General features: G+C 49.0%; 1 protein-coding gene across 1 annotated transcript in view; it reads right to left on the bottom strand.

Annotated features, from left to right (window-relative positions):
* Nucleotides 1-238: 238 nt before the first annotated feature.
* Nucleotides 239-22,198, bottom strand: part of RNF130 (ring finger protein 130) — a gene marked incomplete at both ends in the record, with an annotated part of 111,342 nt that continues 89,382 nt past the window's right edge. Inside the window, 3 exons of the mRNA XM_080699345.1 lie at nt 239-315; nt 1,228-1,271; nt 18,950-19,043. Of these exons, the coding sequence (XP_080555471.1) occupies nt 239-315; nt 1,228-1,271; nt 18,950-19,043 (215 nt within the window). The remainder of the gene's footprint in view (nt 316-1,227; nt 1,272-18,949; nt 19,044-22,198) is intronic.

Below are 22,198 nucleotides of genomic sequence, written 5' to 3'. Positions count from 1 at the left end.
CTGTCCTGTCCCAGGCGCTTGTTAGGCAAGCCGCCACCTAGCCTGTGCGAACGAGGAGATGCGGACTGATACGGCCTGCTGCAAGGACGGGCGAATGCCTTATAAATCTGCTCATCGTGGTCTGTGCTGGGGCTGTTGGTGGGTTTCTCATCATGTTCACTCGACGTCACCCTGAGCGCCCTACACGCTGGCCGCCGCACCCTCTTCTTAAACTTGGCTGCCATGTCCCGCGTCATCTTCATGTGCTGGTGCTAAGGCTGGCGAGAGGAACCACGATGGGCCGGGTGAAGACGGAGGATGGGTCCTCATCGGGATCTAGCAGCAGGAAGGTGGATGCGTCTTCTCAGTAAAGCACGTTGACAACCACTGGCTGTGCGCTGAGGTCAGTGTGCCCAAGAGACCGCCCTGCTCTCTGGTGCCCGCTCCCCACACCCACACACTTCGTGGAGAGGCCTCATAGGCTACAGGACTGGGGACCGTCCATATTTAGTGCCTATATAAACACTTGTCACCTCACATTATGCGTAACACAGACGCTGGAAAGGACCAAGCAGATGACTGCCTGTCCCCACACAAGACCCTGCTCCATCGCCTGTAGCAGCCTGGCCAGAAACAGGAAGGTCAGAGTCTCAGAACAGGTATCACAGGCAAGGCTTTCTCTCCATTCCCTGGAGAAAGAGGCCCTTGAGCAGGAAGGAGTAAGAGACAGAGGGCAAAGGAGGGCACGTCGAGAGCGCCACTCACACCGCACTGGGAGAAGCTTCACTCGCAGGCTGGGTATGCATTGTAAGTGAGGGTCACAGAAAGGACTTGTAAAAAACCCGGTGTCACCCCAACACAGAATAGCACGCGACACGTTTGCAATACAACAGCAACACCTGGCCCCGCGCCTCCTCTCTGGAAATGGCCAGGCTAGCTGGGTGCCCATGTTCAGGGGCCAGCTTCGGGCAGGCATTCAGTGCCACCAGGGTCACTGGGCAACAGCGCTGTCACCAAAGCCTCACCTGGGGGACCCTGCAATTCAACCCGATCCCCAACCTGTGCCCCGAAGCGTGATCCTTCTTCCAAAACGGACAGTGACAGAAGAATACAAAATAAGAAAGGTGATCGTAAACCAAATCACAAAAGGAGTGACCCCAACAGCCCCTTTCCTTAAAAAAGTCAGGTTTTGTTTTCACCATACATGTCCAAGGGTGGTTCGATGGTGGAGAATTCACTTTCATATACCAGGCTCCGCGGGGACAAGGAGTTTCGGTGAAAGAAGTGCCCACCTGAAAGGAAGACAGAGAGCGTCAGTGCCCAGCGCCCCGGCCCAGCGCCCGACGGAGAGCGTCGTGCCCAGCGTCCCGGCCCAACGCTGCGGATACCAGCTGCAGCCACGCCCTCTCGGCATCTGCATTCTTATTCATGCAGTCCATAGGCCATTCTCAACGTGAGAAATAAGCCCCGAGAGAAGGTGTGGTCTCTGGCCAAAAGTATTCTCCACTCTTAGATATTCTTTCATAACTATTATTCTTTTAGTAATGATTCTTTTAACTCTCCACATGAAATTGCTCCGGTGGTGAAAGATCAGGACTGTGAGAGAAACAGTCTGTGAAGAATAAACTTTCCGGTAGATGCAGTGGCAGCATTCCAGTCCACCCTTATCTTTGACCTTCAATAAATTTTGGCTTTTGCACCTAGTAATAGCGATGCCTGGAGTTATAGCGACACCACCTGGTTAAAAATAGCTATGTCAAAACAAAGGACAGATAAAATATATGTGTAAAGGTGAAAGAAAGAAAATATGGTGAGAATAAGAAAGTATTTTTGTATGAAGAAGAGCTTATCCTAAGATTGTCCCGAATGGGAAAGAGAGAATTAGGGTAATCAGAAAAGAAAAGAAAGTTGCAGAGGGTTAGTGATAGGAATATGGATTATTAAAAGAGGAAAAGGCTTCTAATAAGCCTATTGCTTGAGGAAAAATGCTCAGCTGCTAGAGAAATATATCTGACAACTAAATCTAAAGACTTTGTGTTATTTCTTGGTGTTTACCTGCTAAACTGTGTCATGAGTTTGTTTAAGTTTTCAGACAGCGGATAGTATTGCAGACAAAATCCAGCAGACATTCATCGAAATTCTCTAAATCATTATATGAAAGCTGGAATCTCCGGACTTTGTCCCCCATTCAGGTCAAAGGAGGTTGATACATTGGACTAAGCCCTAGGAATGAAAGCTCCGAAAGGGTTAAAGAAAACCAAGGGTTAAAGAAAATCGGACTCTTCAAGTGATTTTGGGTGTGACTTTTAGCCAAATAAAAGCCTCTGCAGCTACAAGGCCAAAGGGGGCTGAATTGAAGCACAAGACCCACCTGAGATAATGGGACTGATCTCAATCATAAAGACCTGCGATATCCCAGGCCTTACTTTTGTCTTGTCCTGGGTTGGTAATCTGCATGTGTATCTCTCTATTGTACCTTGGGTGTTTTGCACTTTTTCTTTTTTACTAGAAATTCACTGGGAGAGGGGAATATATAAAAAATCTTGTGTCCAGAATAAAGTGTTCGATCGCACAAGAAGCATTGATCCATGTCAGGTTCTTTTTCAAAAGCGCCGATCATAGGATTATTTTCCTAGGAAAGAACCACTACAGATAAGAATCTGTAGTACGTCACTCTATCCTTCCCCATCTTTGCTGAGACCCTCGACCGCGAGCAAACTCGCGCCCCATTGGACTAGCTGGCTTACGACACAGCGCCTGACGGAGTCAGTGCCCAGCGCCCCGGGCTGGTGCCCAACTGAGCGCGTCAGGGCCCAGCGCCCCGGCCCAGCGCCCGACGGAGAGCGTCAATGCCCAGCGCCCCGGCTCAGCGCCTGACGGAGTCAGTGCCCAGCGCCCGACGGAGTCAGTGCCCAGTGCCCCGGGCTGGTGCCCGACTGAGAGCATCAGTGCCCAGCGCCCCGGCCTGGCGCCCGACGGAGAGCGTCAATGCCCAGCGCCCCGGCTCAGCGCCCGACGGAGTCAGTGCCCAGCGCCCGACGGAGTCAGTGCCCAGCGCCCGATGGAGTCAGTGCCCAGTGCCCCGGGCTGGTGCCCGACTGAGAGCGTCAGTGCCCAGCGCCCCGGCCTGGCGCCAGATGGAGTCAGTGCCCACCGCTCCAGCCCGGTGCCCGACTGAGAGCGTCAGTGTCCACCGCCCCAGCGCCCGCAGCTCAGGGGAGCGCACTCGCTTTGACACATCGGCTTCCTCAAGTGTCCACTCCATTCAGCCTCTCACTGCACAAAGTCCAAGAGTGCGGTTGTTCAACACAAACACGTCGTTTCATTTCAGTTTTTGAGGTGCTGGGATTGAACCCAGGGCCTTGTTCGTGCTAGGTGTGTCCTACCACTGAGCTATATATACCACCAGCCCTGAAAGCACACTTTAGTGGTACTGGGGTTCCTGGAAGCCCTTCTACCTCCGGGCTACACTCCCAGACCTATTTTTACATTTTTTTATTTGCAAACAGGGTCTCCTAAGCCAGCGCACTTGGCTGGCTTCGAACCTGTGCGATCCTCCTGTCTCTGCCTCCCAAGCACGGGGATTACAAGCGTGTGCCACCATGCCCGGCTGAAAGCACACTTTAATCACAAATGTTCCCATGGCCAGATCCCCAAAAAGTTTAACACATCCCTCTTCAAAACAAAGGCACTTGGTGGTCTTTAAAAGATGCCTCGAGCTGGGCGTGGCGGCACACGCTTGAAATCCCCGCGCTTGGGAGGCAGAGACAGGAGGATCGTGCAGGTTCGAAGCCAGCCGCACTGGCTTAAGAGACCCTATTTCCAAATAAAAATATAAAATAGAAGTGTAGCCCGGAGAAGGGTTCTATCCCCAGTACCACCACCACCAAAAAAAAAAAAAAAAAAGAGGCCTCGAGGGCCGGGTGTGGTGGCGCATGCTTGTAATCCCAGCGCTTGGGAAGCTGAGACAGGAGGATCATGAAGGTTTGAAGCCAGCCTCAGCTACTGAGTGAGGCTCTCAGCAACTTAGTGAGACCCTGTTTCCAAATAAAGTATAAAATAGGTTCTGGACTATAGCCCGGAGGTAGAAAGCCCTTGGTTCCACCCCAAGTACCACCAATAAATGAATGAATGAAAGAAAGAAAGAAAGAAAGAAAGAAAGAAAGAAAGAAAGAATAAAGAAAGAAAAGATGCCATTGACAAATATGGAAACTTTGTAGGGACACAATCAAATGGATAACTCCCTCCTCCCCACCCTACGTGTCCTTCCTCTCTGAACACCTGAACGGGGCTGACCCCCAGGGGTAAAGGTGAACAGAGCCCTCGTCAGCTGGGCAGACTGAAGGATTCATAGTTGTGATTTTTTTCTTTTGCTTTGGTACTAGAGGTTGAATCCAGAGGCGTTCTGTCTCTGAGCTATACCCCCAGCCCTATTTTTTATTCTTTATTTTGAAACAGGGACTCACTAAGTTCAAAACGGCTTCCATGTATTTTTAATACCAGTGATTCTCAGTCCTCCTTTCTTGGAGAAAGAGGGCTGCATTGGCTGATTTATGTAGTATTTCCTTTCATGCCTTTGAATAACATACCCAAGTTTATCCTAACTTTGTTTTCAGCCTTTATTGCATTCCCGCTATGGAAGATGATTATTTTCTGACTCCTGCTCCATCCTAGACTTTTCACTGCCCCAGCATCACTCTATTTTGATAATTATATATAAAAAAATCAAAGCCAGGCATGGTGGCCCACACTTGTAATCCTCCCAGTACTTGGGAGGATGAGTCAGGAGGATCACAGGATCCTTGTGGCCAGCCTCTGTAACTTAGTGAGACCATTTCAAAGTAAAAAATAAAATAGGGCTGGACTTGTAGGTCAGAGGTAGAACAGCCCTGGGTTCCGTCCCCAGCACCACACACATGTGCACACACGCGAGCTTACATTTTTTTACCATCTTAGAGTTGAGCCACGCTCATTCCCTTTTTCGCGCTGTGGTGTTGTCATGCTTTTCTGCACACGCGAGTCTGTCACCAGGTGAACACCTCCATCACCCTCCTGCCAGGTCTCCAGGTGCCCCTCAGCAATCCCCACCTCCTTTCTGCTCCACTCCTGGCATCATGTAAACAGGTGAGTTTGCATCTCTCTAGGATTTTATATAAATGGAATTGCATAGTAGACTCTGGACCTGACAGATGAAGTTGTCATGAAAGTCTGTGCACACGTGCGCGTGAGTGTATGCGCTCGTGTCTCTTGGGTGAATCCTGGAAGTGGAGTGGCCGGGAGGTGCACACTTAGCTTGTTAGGAAACTGCCGGGCACTTTCCCCTGCACCCCGACCGGCCGCGGTGCTGGCACCTCACCTACACCCGCTACGGCGCATCTCACCACCACAGCAGAGGTAGCGCGTCTCTCCGTGATTCCGACTCGCACTCTCAGGGTACGAATGGTGCTGAGCGCCTTGAGTTTCAGCCAATGGCATGCCTTTGTTTGTAGAGGGTTTTGTTTGAAACTTTTGCCTATTTATTTATTAGACCCTGTTTCAAAATACAGAATAAAAAATCGGGCTGGGGCTGTAGTTCAGAGGCAGAATGCCCCTGGGTTCCATTCCCAGTACCACAAAAAAAGAAAAAAAAGGTACACAGTTCAACGAATTCCCACAAAAAGAGCACCCTCATGTAATCACCCTGGATCAAGAAACAAAGCCCGGCAGCCACCCCACACCCTCCCTCCAGGGAGACCAGAAGCGCCCTCCCACCAGGTGAGGCTGTGTCTCCTGTCACTGTATCACTGCAAAGCGCCTGCTCTTGCCTAGGTGTTCCCAACAACACATGCTGTGACATTCACGCGTCATGAAGGACAGTGACAGCCCTCCATCTGCACTGGTGTGTGGTGTTTCCCTGCATGACCACACACAGTTGGTCTAATCTTTATTGTGTGTGTGTGTGTGTGTGTGTGTGTGTGTGTGTGTGTATATATATATTTGCAGTACTGGGGACGGAACCCAGGGGCATTCTACCTCAGAGGTACACCCTCAGCACTTTTTTTATTCTTTATTTAGAAACAGGGTCTCACTGAGTTGCCAAGGGCTATCTGTGAACCACGATCCTCCTGTCTCACCCTCCCAAGTGCTAGGATCACAAGTGTGCCCACCACGCCTGGCTTCTAATCTTTTACTGATGGGCAGCCTTTGCATGGTGTCCATTCAGGGATCTACCATGATGCTGCTGCTAACCATATTCTCATCTGTATCTTGTACACAAGTGCGTAGTAGTTTTCTTGGGTGACACTAGGGTGGAGGCTGGGTCTCTGGACATGGATATCTTCAAGTTTCGGCAGTGTTCCAGGGCTGCACAGATTTTACTCTACCCAGTGGGAATTCCAGTCACTCTATTTGGGGATTCTCATACTTGACATGTTCCCAGTACCTAGGAGACTGAGTCAGGAGGACTGTAGGTTGGAGGCCGGCCTCAGCAACTAAATGAGACCGTCAGCAACTTAGTGAGATCCCACTTCAAAATAAAAAAGGGCTGGGGCTGCAGCTCAGACGTAGAACAGCCCTGGGTGCAGTTCCTGGTACCATAATTAAAAGGAAAAAAGATAAGGGACAAATAAAATCAAATATCATCTCAAAAGTCATGGAAAAAGCGTTTGGCAAAGTAAAAAGAATGGGGGCAGGGAGGAGGTCCTGGGATTGGAGCCAGGACCTTGTGCGTGCTAGGGAAGGCTCTGGCCTGGAGCGACATATCCAGTGCCGAAATTCTTACGACAGAAACACAAAGTTAACAGGAGAAGGTGGCTTTCTCGGTGTGGCGAAGCCGCCAGTCTATCAAAGCCCATCGCTAACATCACCAGTGGTGGCACACTGAAAGCTCTCCCACGATAACTAGAGGCCGATGCGTGTTTGCACTGCCAGAACTTCCGGCCAGGGACCGTCACACAAGCGCGCGAAAGGAATGGCACCCAGATAGGAAAAGACGATCGAACACTGCCCCACTGCGTGAGGGTGTGATCCTGTACGTAGACAAATCGACAGGGACCCACCAAGACAGGTCAGAGGGAGTAAGTTCAGCAAGGCTGCAAGATAAACAATACTGCGCAAAATTATCTCTCTAGAGAAACGAAGTATTGAGCCGGGCGCGATGGGCACGCTTGTCATCCCCGTGCTTGGGAGGCTGAGACAGGAGGATCGCGCGGGTTCGAAGCCAGCCTCAGCTACTGAGTGAGACCCTGTTTCCAAATAAAATATAAAAAAATAGGTCTGGGCGTGCAGCCCGGAGGTAGAAAGCCTCTGGGTTCCACCCCCAGTACCACCAAAAAAAAAAAAAAGAAAAGAAAAGAAAAGAAATGAAGTATTTTGACACGTTACTACGTGAATGAATTTTGAATACATTAAGTCAGATATAAAAGGCTACACATATTATAGGATTCTACTTATATAAAATGTCCAGAATTGGTAAATACATAGTAGCTTTTAATTACATACTTTATTCATTTGTATTTTTGTTTTGTAGTACTGGGGATTGAACCCAGGGGCATTCTGCCTCTGAGCTATACCCCCCAGCTCTATTTTATATTATTTTTGAAACAGGGTCTCACTAAGTTGCAGAGGGCCTAAGTAGCGAGGCTGGCCTTGAACCTGCAATCCTACTGTCTCAGATTCCCAAGTACTGGGATTACAAGCCTGTGCCACCACGCCCAGCTGAATCACATACTTAAAAAGGCAAATTTTATGGCAAGTGAATTATAGTTCAATAAAGAAAAGAAAAAAGCCAGGTGTGGTGGTGCATACTTGTAATCCCGGTACTTGAGAGGCTGAGACAGGAGGAGCACAGGGTTGTGGCCAAATCTCAGCTACTTAGAAGACTCTGAGCACCTCAGTGAGACCCTGTCTCAAAGAAAAAATAAAGCAGAGCTAGGGGTGTAGCTTGGAGGCAGAACACTCCCGGGTCCCATCCCTAGCACCACCACTACCACCACCTCCCCAAAACACAGAACAAAGCCCTCAGTGGTCTACCAACTTGCGTATGACTGCTGTGATTATCCAAAAGGAACAGGTTATGCATAGAAGTACGTTTTCAATATAAACAAGAATATGTCCTTCATCTCAGGTTGAGAATTTAGTCTTAAAGTTTATAAATACTGATCACCCAACAAGCACACAACATTAAATTTCAACATTTTCCACACCAATAAATCATTTCATTTACACATGTAAAAATTGCTCTAATCCTATTCAAAATACTATATAAACTAAAAAAAAAAAAAAGAACATGCCAGGCATATATAACTTATTGCTAACGAGTGTGCGTACATCCACCGAGCACGTACTATGTGCAGAGCACTCTGCAAGCTGCGGGGAACGGCACACTTACAAGCCTGCCGCTCTGGAGCAGAGCTGGAGTGCTGACGAGGCAGAGGTGGCCACGGAGCCCGCGGGAGCGTCGCCAGGCAGGGTGCCGTGGCACCGCGGAGCCACCACGGGACGCCAACACAGCAGCGTCCCTGTGCCCCGCGGGGAGCGATGGGAAGTCCTGCTTCTCTAACTCACACAAACGAACAGACCAGCCTTCGAAACACACATCGAAATAATGCTCAGAAGCACAGTCTTTTTTATTTCATTATTTATTCCTTTTAATACAAAGCTTTGGCATTAGCAATTTTATGAAAAAATAAAATGTACTAAAAATAAACGCTGTGTGGCATGATTGGTAAATGATGCACAAAAATAGGTTCTTTTTCCCTTCGAGGCAATCAGTCAGAAAGCAGTTTTTTTCTTCTTCAAAACCATTCTACCCTACAGAATAAAAGGAAAAAGAGGCCATGAATTAGTGCAAGGGTAGCTGTCCGTGCTTCATGACAACAGAGAAGCCGCCCTGAGCAGGTGGCCTGGGCCACCGCGCCGGCTTCCGCTCCCTTTGGTAGGGCAGCAGGCCACCGCGTCTGCCTGGGACCAGCAGCTCCACGTGCATAGCCAGGCGGCTCTTGGGCTGTAGTGTCCCGACACCCTGGAGGAGCGCAGGAGAGAACGGGCTGGCAGCACCCTTGTCTTTGGTACTGGGGGTCGAACCCAGGCAGTCTACCACTGAGCTGGATTCCAGGCCCTTTTATTCTTTGATTTGAAACGGTCTTACTAAGTTGCTGAAGCTAGCCTCAAACTGGAGATTCTCCTGTCTCAGTCTCCCCAGTACTGGGATTACTAGTGTGTGCCAATGTGTCTATCTTAAAAGCATCATCATTTTTTTTTTTTCTCGGGTCTGGGGAATGGAACCCAGGGGCATTCTACCTCCAAGCTACACCCCCTGCCCTATTTTTTATTCTTTATTTTGAAACAGGGTCTGACTGAGTTGCAAAGGACCTCACTAAGTAGCTGAGGCTGGCTGTGAACCTCGATCCTCCAGTCTCAGCCTCTCAAATGCAGAAGCATCATTTTTAATATGTAGAGACAATTACCATATAATTTACAACTTCTCCTGGGTTAAACACATGTGCTGCATGCTGAGTGTGTTAGAATCTTTATTATGTATGCTCTTCGTTACCCCAGACAAGAATGTCATCACTGTACTGAATGAAGAGTTAGAGAGCAGAGACTTGTAGGGAAGGGCACGACTCTTCTAGGAGCTCCACAGACTGTGGGCACAGCTGGTACGTGTATTTCTGCCCCTCTACCAGGTGCAGAGGAGCCTGAAGTCTTCTGCGAAGGCTTTCGCACTACCCCAGATGCACGCTGCCTTTCCTTGCCCGTTCTCTTCCGTCCCATGGTTCCCACATCAGGTCTCATGCACAAGTATGTGCGTGTGTGTGTGTGTGTGTGTGTGTGTGTGTGTGTGTGTTGTGAGACTGGGGATCAAACCCAGGAGTAGGGGAATTCTACCTCCAAGTGACGCCCCCAGGTATATTTTTTATTCTTTATTTTGAAACAGGGCCTCACTAAGTTGCAGAGGGCCTCACTAAGTAGCTGAGGCTGGCCGCAAACCACGATCCTTCTGTCTCAGCTTCCCAAATGCTGAGATTACACATGTGCACCACCACAGTGCACCACCACAGAGCCAGCATTTATTATTTATTTTGAAACAAGGTCTCATTAAATTGTGAAGGGCCTCACTAAGTAACTGAGGCTGGCTGCAAACCTGCACTATTCTGTCTCAGCTTCTAAAGCACTGGGAGAACAAGTGTGTGCTACCACACTCAGCCGCCAGCTTTATTTTTAAATGTTTACTTTGAAACAGGGTCCTGCTAGGTTGATGGGAGTTTCACTACTTGCTGAGGCTGTCCTTGAATCTGCAATGCTCCTGTCTCAGGGTCCCTTTTACTAGGACTACAGGCGTGCGCCACCACGCCTGGCTCATGGTCTTTTTTTTTTTTTTTTTTTGGTAGAACTGGGGGGTGGAGCCGGGCGTGGTGGCGCACACTTTTTTTTTTTTTTTTTTTTTTTGGTGGTACTGGGGTTCCTGGAAGCCCTTCTACCTCTGGGATACACTCCCAGACCTATTTTTTTTTTTTTTTTTTGGAAACAGGGTCTCTTAAGCCAGCATGGCTGACTTCGAACCTGCGCGATCCTCCTGTCTCCGCCTCCCAAGCGCGGGGATTACAAGCGTGCGCCACCACGCCCGGCCTGGCGCACACTTTTAATCCCCACGCTTGGGAGGCAGAGACAGGAGGATCGCGCAGGTTCGAAGCCAGCCGCGCACGCTGGCTTAGGAGACCCTGTTTCCAAATAAAAATGTAAAAATAGGTCTGGGAGTGAAGCCCGGAGGTAGAAGGGCTTCCAGGAACCCCAGTACCACCAAAAAAACCCAGGGCCTTTTCTACCTCCGGGTTACACTCCCAGACCTATCTTATACTTTTATTTGGAAACAGGGTCTTACTAAGTTGCTGAGAGCCTCACTAAGTAGCTGAGGCTGGCTTTGAACCTGTGAGATCCTCCTGTCTCAGCCTCCCAAGCGCGGGGATTACAAACATGCCCACCACACCCGGCTCTGGCTGAAGGTGTTGATAAGAACTTCTCACTCTGCCAGTTGTCTTTCTACTGAAAAATCTTAGACACCACTCCTGTTTATAAGAATAAAGTCCGAGTTGTGTGGCCGGTCGCGGCCTTGACCACCAGCTCCTGGCACTCAACTCCCTGGACCCGCTCTCTTCTCTTTGCCTGGCGCCTCATCTGTGTGGCGTGGGCCCTCTCACGGTCCTCGGTACAAGACCCACTGTCCCCGGGCTGTGTGCACGGTGCTCTCTGTCCTTCCCTTCTGTTCCTGCGCCTTCATCCCTTTACACGCCTGCAAGGGAGGGCCAGGCCCCTGATGGCGCCATTCAGATGAGCCAGTGCTAAGTACCAGAGGGTCACTGGTTGAGAATAGCTTCAGCAGACAGTGAGACTTTCAGCAACTGAGTGAGACCCTGTTTTAAGTGGTAAATAAAAGAACTGGCTGGGTTATAGCTTGGAGGTAGAATGCCTTTGGGTTCAATCCCCAGTATTCCCATGACAAGAGAAAGAGAGATTTTCAACTTTTTTTGGAAAAAGTTCTGGTATGAAGGATATTCACAACTGTATACAAAGCCCTATGCTTTAGTATTCATTACAATTTATTCATATTCATTTATTTATTTTTGTGGTGCTGAGGACTGAACCTAGGGGCAGTCTAACTCTAAGCTACACCCTAGCCCTTTCTATTTTTTATTTGGAAACAGGTCTGGCTAAGTTATTGAGAGCCTCACTAAGGTGCTAAGGCTGGCTCTGAACCTGCAATCTTTTTGTCTCAGCCTCCCAAGTACTGGGATTAGAGGTGTGTACCACCACATCTGGCTTGTAGCTGATATTTAAGATACCCCACTGTCTTTATATTTTCCCAGAAAAACTGGGTATTAAATAGGACTCTGAATTAAAATATCTAAATTTACTTTCTACCCTTTTAAGATATTTACTTACTTATTTACTCTTGGTGCTGGCACTTGGACTCAGGCATTCTGTTTCTGAGCTATGTCCCAGCCACTTTTTATTTTGAAACAAGTCGCATGAGGTTGCTCAGGTTGGTCTCACAGAAGTTCAAACCTGTGATCTTCCCATCTCAACCTCACATGTGCTGGGTTACAGGTGCGCACCACCATGCCTGGCTCCCCCGCTAAGAAACTATTAACTGATATTAGCCATAACATTAAACTTAATTAGCCAAAGCTACTTTGGAAGAAAAACAGAGGAGGCCATTGCCAAGGATAAGAGAGAAGCCTGACGGGAGGCGGCACCGCCAGTACCCTTCTCGCAGTGATGTTTCTCGACACCAACTTGGTTTTCTTTGACCGCTGTCTGGAGTCCTCGAAGGGCTCTCGTGGAGCTGGCCACGCACTGGGTGTGAGCTCCAGTGCTCTGCTACAGCCTGAGCTGAAGCTCGCTCCACTGTGTCTCAACGTCTCACCAGCAGAGCGGCCAGTGCTGAGAGAAGCGGCAGGATTCGTTACTCAGCGCACTCTCACGCAGAGGACGACCTAGACCTGCTGGATCACCGTGTGGCCCTCGCAGAGGAATGGAAACCAAGATGGGCGCTAGTATCAGCAATGAATATTTGGTTGAGAAAAACTTAAAATTCTTTAGGCCAGTGTTTCTCAAACTGTAGGACACAATTTTTACATATCCTATTTATCAATGGCTTGTGAAATCAACTCAGAAGCTCATGGTTAGTACTGATAAGCACCAAAGTACAGGACAGGTGGCCTCGGGGAGGACACAGCGCGGGGATGCGAGCGAGCCCTGCTGTGGTTCTGGATGTGGGAGTGCTGTGTCCCAGCGCACCGTGCATCTCTCAGTGTGGGGGACCTTAGAAAAGGCGGAATCCTGCCTTCGAAACCCAGGTTCCCAAAGAGGCCCGTCCTCGGGCCATCCAGCCTGGAGCTTCTGTGTGAATAACCAGGTCTTGGTGAGCTTACCAGTTTTCAAAGTACCTCATGTCCTAGAAAGTCCCTTCCTCAATGGAGTGGAGCTCTGCTTCCCTGGGATGTCCCCAAGGTCAAGGACTGTGGGGAGCAAGGTCTCTGTATGCACTGGCTAGTTAACATCAGGCTGCTGCGTGTACTAACACAACTTGTGTGAACATCCCTGCAGGCAGAATGCCGTGGCAGGCACTCAGCAGACACTAGCTATTCCTATCTTCAGAAGTCCTTCAAACACCTGGAAAAATCTCCTGTATCACCTGCGTTCCCTCTTTCCTAAGCCAATCATTCCTAAGCCATTAAGGAAGGTGTTGCAGACCCTTTTTTTTTTTTTTTTTTTTGGTGGTACTGGGGTTCCTGGAAGCCCTTCTACCTCCGGGCTACACTCCCAGACCTATTTTTTTATATTTTCATTTTGGAAACAGGGTCTCCTAAGCCAGCGCACGCGGCTGGCTTCGAACCTGCGCGATCCTCCTGTTTCCGCCTCCCAAGCGCGGGGATTACAAGCGTGCGCCACCACGCCCGGCAACTGCAGACCCTTTTATATTGAGATGTACTCTTAAAAAGAATTTCAAGCCAGGCATGGTGGTGCATGCTTGTAATCCCAGCATTCGGGAGGCTGAGATCAGAGGATCGCAGTTTGTGGACAGCCTCAGCTACTTAGTGAGGCCCTTCACAACTCAGTGAGACTGTTTCAAAAATAAAAAAGACTAAAAAAATGGGGCTGGGGGTATAGCTCAGAGGTACAATGCCCCTGGGTTCAGTCTCCAGGACTGAAAAAAAAAGAATTCTGAGCAGAACAATTCAGAAATAGCTAGCACAGATTAAATGGTAACAGCAATTTCTTTTATCTGGCCAATTGTTTCCTACTAATACCAGTGAGCTGGAGGTGAGTTCTCTGCAGGGAGAGGCAAGTGCCCCCACAGAGCTCCCCAGGCCTTGTGACCCTGGGCTATGCTGCAGCCCTGTGCTCTGGTCTTCTGCCACAGTAACCACAGCAGGTTTATTTCCTCCTGCTGAGACTGATTTGAATGGTGAGGACATGATTTCTACAATCAGAATTCCAGGAACCGAAGAAGGGCTCTAGGACTGGAGTCCAACCTCCTCCTCAACGCGAGCCTGAGTCCTCACAGATCTGGAGTCCAACCTCCTCCTCAACGCGAGCCTGAGTCCTCACAGGTCTGTTCCTCACACGAAAACAACAATGAGGAACTTATTTTTCTTATGGCGAGGGAAAGCCAGAGTGACATAAGAGAAGCCAGCATTTCCTAGGCTTGTCTGAGTAACAGAGCAAGCAAAACCCTCCGCGGGAGCTGAGGCCGCGAGCGCGGTGCTGCGCCACGGAGGAGGGAGAAGCTTTGACACCAACACGCACATCTGACTGGCATCCAGCCTGGGGCGGCGTGGCACTCCCACCCAGCGGGCTGGCGGAGCACCAATCCACCCAGCGAGAGGCCTGCCCGTGCTCCGCTCGCCTGCCCTGCACCTGGCCACGCTGCTGCGTCTTTCCTAGGTGCTCTCTGAGGTGCGTGTGCTGGGTTGAGGGCTCACTGAACTGTACTATAGAGGCCAGTGACTGGTGGTACTGTCAGGAAAGCAAACTATTACAATAGACATGTGTAGTGAAGCTTACTATCAATTTTCAGATAATAGCTGGGCGTGGTGGTGCATGCCTACAATCAAATGATTAATATAATCCAGTACTTGGGAGGCCTAGACAGGAGGATTGCAGGTTCACAGCCAGCCTCAGTAGCTTAGTAAGGTCCTTCACAACTTAGAACCTGTTTCAAAAAAAAGTATATATAAGACGGGGTTGGTGGCGCACACTTGTAATCCCTGCACTTGAGAGGCTGAGACAGGAGGATCGCACAGGTTCGAAGCCAGCCTCAGCTACTGAGTGAGGCTCTCAGCAACTAAGTGAGACCCTGTTTCCAAATAAAATATATAAAATAGGTCTGGGGGTATAGCCCGGAGGTAGAAAACCCCTGGGTTCCACCCCCAGTACCACCCCCCCAAAAAAGTGTGTGGTGTGTGTGTGTGTGTGTGTGTGTGTGTGTGTGTGTTTATGGAGGTATAGCTTAGAGGTAAAATGTTTGTGGGTTCAATCCCCAGTACCATCCCCCCAAAATCAGATAATCACTAAAATGTCAAAAGAGCTTTAAAGTTATTTATATATGTCTATCTTATAAATGGAAGAAGTTACCCAGAAAATTAAACCACCAGACTCATTTTGGCTGCAAGTTTCTTGGTAGCTAAAGACAAAAAAGAAATAAGATAGATTTCAAAGAATTCACAAATGAAGACTAATTATAAATTTACTCCCTAAAATACCTTTTCTCTAGAATAAAATCACATAGTAACTTTTTAATTAACATTTTTGAGACATTGTTTTCTGTTGTCTCCCACAATAAAGATGGTCTTTTAAAAATTAAATCAGTCAGCTGGCATCAGGCTGCAGGCCCATAATCCATCGGCAAAGGGAGGCTGAGGCAGGGTCCCAAGCTGGGAGGCCAGCCTCGGCAACTTACTGAGATCCTGTTTCAAAATAAAGCAAAAAGCTCAGTGGAACAGCTTAGTGCTTGTGGGAAGGACTGAGTTCAAGGCCCAGCACCAAAGATTACAGTAATTCATGTTTACTGCAAAATAAAAAAGCAAATAAACACGCAGAAGCACAAACTGGAGAGGAGAACATCATCCCGAATCCTAACTCCATGAGCACTAGTGCTCGGGTGGCTGTCTTTTCCCACACTTACACCTGCGTACACACACATGCACACACACACTCATGAGTCCTAACTCCATGAGCACTAGTGCTCTGGTGGCCGTCCTTTCCCGCACCCACACCTGTGTACACACACATGCACACACACACTCATGAGTCCTAACTCCATGAGCACTAGTGCTCTGGCGGCCGTCCTTTCCCGCACCCACACCTGTGTACACACACATGCACACACACACTCATGAGTCCTAACTCCATGAGCACTAGTGCTCTGGCAGCTGTCCTTTCCCGCACCCACACCTGTGTACACACACATGCACACACACACTCATGAGTCCTAACTCCATGAGCACTAGTGCTCTGGCGGCCGTCCTTTCCCGCACCCACACCTGTGTACACACACATGCACACACACACTCATGAGTCCTAACTCCATGAGCACTAGTGCTCTGGCGGCCGTCCTTTCCCGCACCCACACCTGTGTACACACACATGCACACACACACTCATGAGTCCTAACTCCATGAGCACTAGTGCTCTGGCGGCCGTCCTTTCCCGCACCCACACCTGTGTACACACACATGCACACACACACTCATGAGTCCTAACTCCATGAGCACTAGTGCTCTGGCGGCCGTCCTTTCCCGCACCCACACCTGTATACAAACACATGCACACATACACTCATGAGTCCTAACTCCATGAGCACTAGTGCTCAGGTGGCTGTCTTTTCCCACACTCACACCTGTGTACAAACACATGCACACACACACTCATGAGTCCTAACTCCATGAGCACTAGTGCTCGGGTGGCTGTCTTTTCCCACACTTACACCTGTGTACACACACATGCACACACACACTCATGAGTCCTAACTCCATGAGCACTAGTGCTCGGGTGGCTGTCTTTTCCCACACTCACACCTGTGTACACACACACACACACACACACACACACACACACACTGCACGCTCTCTCCATTTCTCTTCTAAATGAGATCATGAATACTACCCTCCAAAGTGTTGAACCAAAGACACAGAAATCACAGTCCAATGAACCTCTGCAGAGCCTGTGCAGAGGCTGCGGAAGCAGGCTGGACTAAGACATGGATCTGAGATCCATGACTTAGGTTCTGAGTCATGCAGGCATTTACGCATGGATCTGAATATGACCAGCGCCTTGGACTTCTAGTAGGTGCCATGTCGACTGAGCATGCTCTAAAACTTTTGACGCAAAAACTGAGTTTATGCACTGATTCGGCAGATTCTTGTGGGGCAGTCAGGGTACCATTAAATCTCTTAATAGTAATTCTTTTACGAGTGCCTAGAGTATCACTATCTGCTTGTTCTGGTTATCAATGGCTGGTAAAGTTTAAAGAAGTGGGCTTATATTGCCATCCAGCTCGAAGGGCAGCATGGGAGTGAGCAACAGAGGTGGCTACAATGAAGTAAAGACCCCCTTGGCGCTCCTTGAGCACAGGCTCAGAGCTCCTGGGGCTCTGCAGCCTCATTCACAGGGGAGACAAGACCCGCTGGCCAGGGATGAAGGCGGTGGGCGTGTGGCCTCTGCAGGACCAGTCTTGCTCCCTTTACTGCACTGTCAGGATCCAGCACTGTGCTCAGCACTTCATACGCTGAGCCTCACAATCACCCTGCAATACAGTCCTGCCTTTATCTCTGTTTTATGGATGAGTAAATGAGCCTCAGGTAAATTTGGCTGCCCAGGTCTTATCTGAAAAATGGAAGAACTGAGAGCAAAATCTAGGCGCCTGACTCCAGTCTGAGCCGTCCTGGGTGCACTGCAGAGGAAAGCAGCATGGGCCTCAGAGGCAGCTGCTGACCACCGGGGGTGGGGTGGGGGTGGTGGTGGGGTGATGGTGGTGGTGAGGAGGCGGCCGAGGGCGCTCCCAAGCTTGACGCCGTACCCAGAGCGACGGGCCACAGGTGCTGAGCACTCCCTGTGAACACCTTGCTGAGAGACAGCTGCTGGCGGTAAAACCATGCTGCTGGAGATGGCACGACACAGCTCAATTATTAAGTGCTTAATCTGCCAGGACATAACCAAATATGGAGAGCACACAAACCCACTAGTATCCATTTAGGTTCAAATCTGGGCGGGGCCCAGGTCTGCTACTGTCCTTAATTGGCTTTGATAAATATTGGTGATAGAAAGGATGGAATAGTAAGTATTCAAACTTTGACAAAACAAAAACGGGAGACGTTTCCTAGAACTTATTCTGTAGAAAGCTATTTTAAAATAACTGGATCGATAGGCACGGTGGTTCACGCCTGTAATCCCAGTACTTGGGAGGCCGAGACAGGAGGATTGCAGGTTCAAGGCCAGCCTCAGCAACTTAGTGAGGCTCTCAACAACATAGTGAGAGCCTATTCCAAAATAAAAATTAAAACAGGGCTGGGAAACTGAGGGTGGTGGTGCACGCCTATAATCAGAGGCTGAGATGGGAGGATTATAGGTTTGTAGTCAGCTTCAGCAATTTAGCAAGGCTCTTCACCACTCAGACCCTATTTGAAAAAAACACCAGGGTTAGGGGTGTAGCTCAGAAGCAGAATGTCCCTGGGTTCAATTCCCTACTACCACAAAAAGAAAAAAGATCCCTGTGTAGGTGTAAGGTCCACCACGGTGGGCCTTAGCAATCATCTCGCCCAATTTTCATTAGTCTGAAAACCATCTCACCGACAGCAGCCCCCGAGAGCAGTTCTAGCCTCTGCCTCATTCCTGGTCCTTGACACTTCCGCAGCAACCCCTCCACCAAATGTGACTGATGGTCTTCCTTTTACTGAGGAGAAATCTGCTGCCTGTTCCCTTCCCTGTCACTTCCAATCGGCCTTGAAGGCACAGTTCATACTGATATCTTCTTCTTCCTCACAGTTTCCCCCACTAACATCTGGAAACAGCAGGTTCTCTTCCTGACCATTTTTTCCTGCAGGCCAAACATCCATGTCACTGTCCTTGACCCAGTGAGAGGCCAGTGTCCCGAAAAGCTGCATCTCTAAGACCCCGGGGGAAGCCTGGTGAGCTCACGTTAAGTGGGCTGCTCTTGCTGGTCGTTCTGCTGGTATCTGCATTTACTGACAATTTGTCCTAAACCTGTGGCTAATGAAAACCCTTTTTATCTTTTCTCAACTAAGTGTTCTTGTTGAACAAGGTGAACTCCCAATCTGTTTAACTGACTAAAAATAATTTTTTGGTAGCCACGATCCCACGGGGATCAGTGGAAGCCGGTAGAGAGCCAATTCTCACCACCTTTGGGAAAATTACATCTTTTCTTGGGATCACTTGGCACACACAATCCAAAGAACAGTTTGTTACTTACTCGTTGGCATTCAAGCTAGCTGTGGCTCTGATGATCATGTAGCAGAGTGTGAGGGCACTGAGCAGGCCAAAGCTGGCAATAATAAACCACTCTTCTGTTGACAAAGGAGAGGGAGGAAGTCACTCTGGGGGAAGAGTAAGTCAAGTCGATGCCAACCTTCCCTCAATGCAACGAAGCAGACTTCAACGGAGGTGTAAGCCAAGACTGGCTCGAGGAAGTGAAGCAGGAGGAGGTTTGCTGAGAGCTACTAACGGGAGGAGGTTAGTGAAGTGCTGGAAAATGCTGCAAGGGAGAAAGGAAAGCACGGCCCAAGGTTTCTTCCAGCTTAGGTCCTAGGGACATGAGTGTGGCTACCGAAAGTGTGTAGGGAAGATATGCATATCAGACTGCCCACGGACATATGCATTTCCATTGTTAACTTAAGTGACAGGGTGACCAAACTCGCCAGCGTCCTCCCACTTCACTCTTCACTTCTGCAGGCTGTACCGCTCCTGAGATGAAGGCTCAGGGACGCGGTGTGGTGCCCTCAAAGGCCTTGCGGGGACTCCACGCGGTCTGCGGCCTTCCGCGGTCTTCACATCCACATTCTCCTCTTGCGCATGGGTTTACTTGGGATAGTCACATTAGAAGGACATCTCGCTGGGTGTGAAGAAACAGGTGCCATCCTTCATGACCCCACTGCTGGGAAGCAACACTGGTTATTCCGGCTTTGTCCAAAAGAGGACAGGGAGGTGGCCGAAAAGGTCTTTGGCCTGGCAGAGAGTTGGGAAGCTCTGGTGCACAGAGCTCAGGGCTTTGATCTAGGTGCTCTCCATCCAGACAGTTGCTTCCTATCTTTCTCTGAGCCTTCCGGAGCCTTTAGTTGTCAAGGTAACATTCAAAAACATTTGTTGGGAACATTAAAACAACTGGAGGAGCAACTGGACTTCCTGAAGTTGTAACTATGGACTCTTTCTTAGTAAATGCATGAACTAGGGCTGAAATTCTCTGGTATCTGTAATTAGGCAGAGAAGGAAGCTGTGCATAAAATGGGTGTTTCTTAATCCGTGTTTCATGAACCCTCAGACTGCACGCGAAACTATGTGTGTGCCGGCCCTTTTCCAGAAAGAGGTTTCTGCTTCTGCCAGGTTTTAAAGGCGGTAGTCTTCAGAAGGTTAAGAACTCCTCTTAGGATTCCAGGGAGCTGCATGCATTCCATAAACACCTCTGCTAACTTATGTTATTAAAATGCTTAGAAACTCGTTTTAAGTAAGTATAACCACTGCCTTTAGATTTTAATTCTCCTCATCTCTAGACTGGAGCTTTTTATTTAAGTCAAAGCAAACATTCAAGAATCCACTTCAACTTGTCTCTATTTTAGGTTATACAATTATACCACTGATACTTAAAAATCAAGAGATGAAAGGTTACAAACATGAAGGAGCTGAACACAGCATTCTTTTTTTCTTAGAGACTTCTCTTTGCTTGTGTGTGTGGTGCTGGGGATCAAATACAGGGCCGCGCACGTGCTAAGCACATGCTCTACGTGGCACTGAGCGACATCCCCAGCCCATCATCTTCTTTTGTTGTTGGTACTGGGCACTGACCCTAGGGGCATTCTACTTTGGAGGTACATTCCCAGAGCTAATTTTTATTTTATTTTGAAACAGGGTTTCATTAGATTGTTGAGAGTCTCACTACTTGCTGAGGCTGTCCTTGAACCTGTAATCCTCTTATCTCAGCCTCCCAAGTACCGAGATTACAAGCGTGTGCCAGCACACCTGGCTCTAGCCAATCCTCCTAAGAGAATTTTCTACATGATAAGCAGACTAACATTATAATTTCAATTATGCCTGCATTTCTAAGTTCTGAACACGCATGCCCAGAAGCATCTGCAGCTATCCCTCAGCCAGCTCACCCAGCTTAGCACCTCGCACACAGCAGTGCTGGGGAAGGCACGATGGTGCTACAGGGCTTTGAGGAGAACAGTGGAGGCGATCTGCGTCTAACTTAATGACAGTAAGTTTTACTTAGTGGCATGATGACTAATTTGGTAAATGAAGTAATATTTTATTGTAAAGATAAGATTCTGAGAGGACATTTCTCCATAAAATATGACAAGGTCTATCCTGGAATGCAGTGGTAGGTACCCACTAAATGTCTGATCAATGAAGGACTTAATGAAAACTCATCTATAAACAACCTTCATCTCTTTTATTACTACTAGATCAATTTTTAAAAATGTAGACCATGAAACCTAAATGTCAAAGCAGGAACTCTGTCACATACTGTTAGAAGGAAGCACCAGAGTGGCAACAAGGAGCCGAACTGTCAAAGAATCGGCTACTTGCTTCATAACTGAGCCAAGGCTCTTGGGATTCAGACAACTCGCAACAAAACCTGGAGGTTGTTTCCTAGTGATCATCGCTGGTTGGTTAACACGTTTCAGTTACACGGGCCACAGGAGTCCCAATGTGAGGAGGAGGAGGAAGCGGCCTGTGGAGCTGCTGACGCCAGTGGTCAGCAGGCCCCCAGGCGGGGCCATGAGCTCTAGCGAGCAGCAGCACAAGACAGAGGTGGTGAGAGCAGCGAGAGGCGCAGGGCTGTCAGATGGACCCGCACACAGAATGGAGCTGAAGGGAAGAGCAGCTTGTTAGGGTGAGTGTCTGCCAGGCTCACACTCGCCAACAGCCCATGCACACCGCACACAGCACCCGCAAGACACTCGGAGTGTTTCTTTTCTGTTGTCAACAGTGCAGCAATCAAGATGTTCAGAACTTGCCCAGAACTCTGTTCTGAGGCGACAACCCTTGGGCTTTCTTCAGTCGCTTGTACAAGTATACCAAGTCCTAAGTGCCAAGAGACCAGACTTCCATAAGAAAGCAAAGAGTGGGCAGCAGGCCTCCTGACCGTTCCTGGGGAGCCGGCGAGCAGTGCTCAGCTACCCAGCACGCTCGTGCGGACGAGTCCAGCCCACGCCGCATTCTAGTGTCTCCCTAAATGCCTGCTTGCCACGCGATGTCACAACTAGGTGATAAAACAGCTACTAAGACAGACTGTGCACGAGCACTCATCGAATGCAGCTATCCCGATTAATTATACACCAGTACCATTCTTATTATGAAGTTTCGTTATTCCAAACAACTGTTCTTCTTTAAACAAAAGTACACGTTACTTTCTCAACTACAAAGCCACTGACCAAGGCAGCCTCAGCTCTGACAGCGGCTGCACGCTCAGCACCCGCAGCTGTGCTGCCCTGCGCCTGGCCGA

Source organism: Muscardinus avellanarius (genome assembly GCF_963383645.1).
Source record: "Muscardinus avellanarius genome assembly, chromosome: 7".
Classification (NCBI taxonomy): Eukaryota; Metazoa; Chordata; class Mammalia; order Rodentia; family Gliridae; genus Muscardinus; species Muscardinus avellanarius.
This window is presented reverse-complemented; position numbering and strand designations above follow the sequence as displayed.